This window comes from Eptatretus burgeri, chromosome 8 (genome assembly GCF_056783735.1).
Source record: "Eptatretus burgeri isolate ZD-2024b chromosome 8, Ebu_testis_v1, whole genome shotgun sequence".
Taxonomy (NCBI): Eukaryota; Metazoa; Chordata; class Myxini; order Myxiniformes; family Myxinidae; genus Eptatretus; species Eptatretus burgeri.
In genome coordinates, this window is record NC_140968.1 from 33,682,851 (window position 1) to 33,686,924 (window position 4,074).

General features: G+C 45.3%; 1 protein-coding gene across 5 annotated transcripts in view; it reads right to left on the minus strand.

The window, feature by feature from the left end:
* Nucleotides 1-349: 349 nt before the first annotated feature.
* LOC147021489 (ATP-dependent chromatin remodeler CHD2-like) overlaps nucleotides 350-4,074 on the minus strand; it is a 128,035-nt gene continuing 124,310 nt past the window's right edge. For all 5 annotated transcript variants that reach the window (XM_085891452.1, XM_085891451.1, XM_085891450.1 and 2 more), the window contains 5 exons: nucleotides 3,930-4,074; nucleotides 3,730-3,829; nucleotides 3,158-3,377; nucleotides 1,510-1,723; nucleotides 350-1,364 (listed from right to left, as the gene is read on the minus strand). The exon at nucleotides 3,930-4,074 is cut by the window's right edge and continues 34 nt beyond it. In XM_085891452.1, the coding sequence (XP_085747578.1) occupies nucleotides 1,088-1,364; nucleotides 1,510-1,723; nucleotides 3,158-3,377; nucleotides 3,730-3,829; nucleotides 3,930-4,074 (956 nt within the window). In that variant the 3' untranslated portion in view covers nucleotides 350-1,087. The remainder of the gene's footprint in view (nucleotides 1,365-1,509; nucleotides 1,724-3,157; nucleotides 3,378-3,729; nucleotides 3,830-3,929) is intronic.

The following is a 4,074-nucleotide window of genomic DNA, read 5'->3' on the forward strand; positions in this document are numbered from 1 at the left end:
AAGCTCTACAGAGACTACCCAGAGGGCAACTGGATTTAAATGCGAGCTAGCTTGATGATATGATATTCCAATAAAAGGTTATGGCATATAGTATGACCAAGGAGTTCCACTGCATCTCTTCAAGGGGCTGTCCAGAGACGTGCATGAGATGGTTTGATTACCAATCCTGGTGGAAAATCGGTATAAGAGTGTGTACCTTGCCAGCACTGAACGTCTTATTCCACTTGTCCTGCAAAGGGTGGAGATATCGGCAAGATAGTAAAGTTGGTTTTCAAGGAAATGTAAAAAACGTTTTGGTGCCACATCTACGTCAAGGTTAGGTTTGCTAAAATTTACACAAAAAGCAAAACCATGTAGAAAACGTTTATTTTAAGATGCTCTATAAACAATATATACATCATTAGCGATGTGTCATCCTACATTTTCACTTTCATATAAATTAATTGAACAAAGGTTGATGCTGAGAAATGTGGTTCACAGAGCAGAGGCGACAGCCTGGGACTGCCTGGCAGCCACAGAGCGAGGCAGTGTCTTTCTTGGCCACACAGTAAAACTCACAGTCCAACCGAGACAAGGTGTGACCTACATTGTGAGAGTAGTGGGCACCCGATGGCATGGTGTGACCAATTTTAGTATCTCAATCTCTCAAATGGAGTGAAAATCCCTCCACGCCCGCACAGCACATTTCACTTTGATACAAAATAACACTTACTGTGTGTTTTCTGTGAGAGGGAGAGAGTGTAACATCACACTCTGATATTACATTAACCGATAAGCCTGCAAGCGGTGCTTTTCGCACTGTATGCAAAACTATGCAGAGGGCACTTGGATGTCTCGGCTCCACATGTACAAGGAAGCCGTATGTGCGGAAAAGACCAAGGTAATGGCACACCCACAGTAGCTCCTTGCAGCCTAGATTTGTCTCAAATGTTCTAACTTTACAGACTGGACCATCCAATCAGGCTGAGAGCGACCTTTTGAACCGAAAACATGTCGACGAGTAAAAAAATGACCGTTTTGCCAGTCAACCCTTTCGACGACTGACTACCCATCTGTAGGCCTGAAATACTGCCATGCGAGCAGTATCCTACGCTTTGCGCACATTCCAGCTGTAATCAGGTGGTGGACGGGGGTCCATGGGGCGCGAGTCAAGAGGTGAGCAAGAACCAAAGGGAGAGCGGTGATCTGTTGGATGAAGGTCGGAGCTTTTATCACCGGCATGGTATCGATAGTGTTCAGGACCGCCGAGCCGGAAATCGTGCTGAGGGTTGTGGTACTCCGAAGCGGGTGGTCCACGGAAGTCCGTGCGGTGGTTGTGCGGTCGGAAATCGGTGAGCCTTCGCCGCTTCTGTTCAGAGTGGTACCTGGCAGGGATGGACAAACAGTTAACTCGGAAGGTAAATCAATGCCACCCAGTAGAGTGATTCCAATTTCATACCATGTGAGAAACAGTTGTAGATAACAAAAAGACTGGTCAACAAAAGTCACAACACCCGATTTCTTGCATACCTTTCTTCACGACGGAATTCACGGTGGTCGTTGTCATTGGAGTAAGGGTACTGCCTCTTCCTCATTTGCTCATTGAAGTGGTAACTGCCTTGACCTGTACGCCCATCACCATAGCGGCGACGATCCTTGTACACATGATGGTCAAAGCCTGGGTGGTGCCGATCGGGTGGCCAACCGGCTCCATATTGGCGATCACGTCCTCGCTCGGGCCAATCTGTGGTATCGAGCCATTATGTCGTCACCAATATATGACCATTTAATCTTTAACAGCTTTGCCAATGAAATTGTTACATTTGCCTATATTAAACAACAGCGAAGGACTCACTTCAGATGAGCAGTTCATTATGATACAAATACAGCCCGGAGATACAAATAAACTGCAGGAAAATTAAAAAAACTATGAGTATGACTACTACCGATTCTGATGTACCATACTCCGACTGAGTATCGGTGCTGCTGAAGCAGTTTCTTGGCAAGGGTTATACGGGGTGGTTTGCCATTGCCTTCATAGCTGTAGTTATGGCAGGAATGTGTAATTTGTTCAGTGTGCCGGCGATGGCTCATCTGCTCTTCATGGACACCGTGGGATCTCCAACGTCCATCAACTAATGGTGACAGACTGGATGCCTTGGAATTCAAGGTGCAGTTACCTTGGTTGTCCAAAATAACTGCAATCAAATCCTTTGCTTATCAAAGTTAGTTATTTTTGTTCATTAAATATCACAATATTTTCTCGCAAAGTGAAATATTAATCTCGGTTCCTTTCTCACTTTTTCAGCCTTCACCAGCCATTCACCACAAACAGGTATCTAACCAGGTTCATTTTTTACATTTCACTCAGAGTGAAAGGTAAGGGAGCTCATCTACTCTTCATGAAGGACACCGTGGAATATGTAATGTCCATCAACTCATAGTGACAGACTGGATGTCCAGATTAACATCCATCCAAGGGACGGCAAACACGTTGACAAATCACCTGCCTGTGAAACACCGGGATGACAGTCGATAGCTACATCCAGATTGAGTGTGTGTATATATATATATAATCGAGACCATCCTGCCAGCCCACAAATACTACTACAACCACCACCACAATTATTCCCACCACTACACTAGCGCTTTATCACAGGTATGTACGACAACCAAACAGCTTTACAACAACTATATATTTTGAACCCGATACGACTCGGAATTTGTCGTCTTGTTTTCATTCTTGGGAATATGCTATCAAATGCCCCCACCCTACCCCTCCCAATCACCCCACCCTCATGACATATCCCAAGACACACCTGCCAATATCTTTTATCGAAGATACCTGAATTTTAATTAAGAATTTCTGTTTGGCTGTGTCAACGATCAACATTTGTAAGCAAAATTACTTTTGATATCATTACATTTAACAATTTATTTTTTAAACAACCGATTCATGCCGGTTTTTTTTGTATACAAATTCAAGGCTTGTGGAAGAGTTGCACCCAAATGTCATTTGTAATTCAAGCCCTTGATGCAACCCAAATACTCGATTTTTGCTTCCTTTCAGAGACGTAACAAGACTCGGTTAAAGCAGTCACGGCGAAGATGGCCGGATAAGAAAAGGGAAGAAATAAAATGGAAACCACAAATGCAGCCAATCCAAAAATGTTCTCACCGGAATTGACACGTTTGTGCCGGCTGTAACCTTCACGAAAGTGTGGTTGAGTTGGTGCTGCAGATGCAGGTGGCAATCCGCCAGACATGCTCTGTGCGGAATAATTAGTTTGCTGCGAGTGTGTCGAGTCTCGACTGGACCCCGATGGCTCTGGGTGGAAAGGCTTCTTCGTTCCGGCTGGTGGAACCGCTTTCTCCTCTCCCTTCACCTTGGAATGATCCTACACACCACACACATTATCCCTGTAACAAGCCAGTAGTTGTTGTAATCGGAAAGGTCATTTTTGTGATAAAAGACAACACAATTAACAGGATTACGAAATAAGTGATGCAACAACAACGATGCTAGTGGTACGTGAAGCAAAATAGCAACATGGAAGGCGAAGGTGGTGACGACAACAAACATTGAGTTTGTAGGTGAGGTGAAAGGTACGATGAAGGCGGATGGGGTGATGCAGAGGGGAGAGGTTGAGAATGGGAGTGAGTAGGGGGGAGGAGGTTAGGCGGTGATGGTAGATGTCGCATTTGCGATGCAAAATATCAAAAACTCAATGTTCAACAACATGGTCTTACAGCAGGTTCCAGAGAGCGTTTCTTCACGGCGTGTTTGTACAACTTGTGCAACTTCCTTGCATCAAACTCGGTAAACTTTGATACAAATATCCACAGGTTCCTGTGGACGACAAAAACACGACCGTCCGGCTCCAGAACAAACAGGCCACAATTGCGTAGATTGACGGCTTTTAAGTTCGACGCCACAACGATCCACCGACCTGCGCCACAGCTTCACTTGGTCAGGTTCGGTGTAACTCTGGAGGCAAGTGGCAATGTGGTCCCCAATGTGCAGCAGGCAGTGGCGAGTGTGCAGCAGCTGCTCATGCTCCGAAAGACCTTCCTCCGGCTTATCCAACTGCTTCA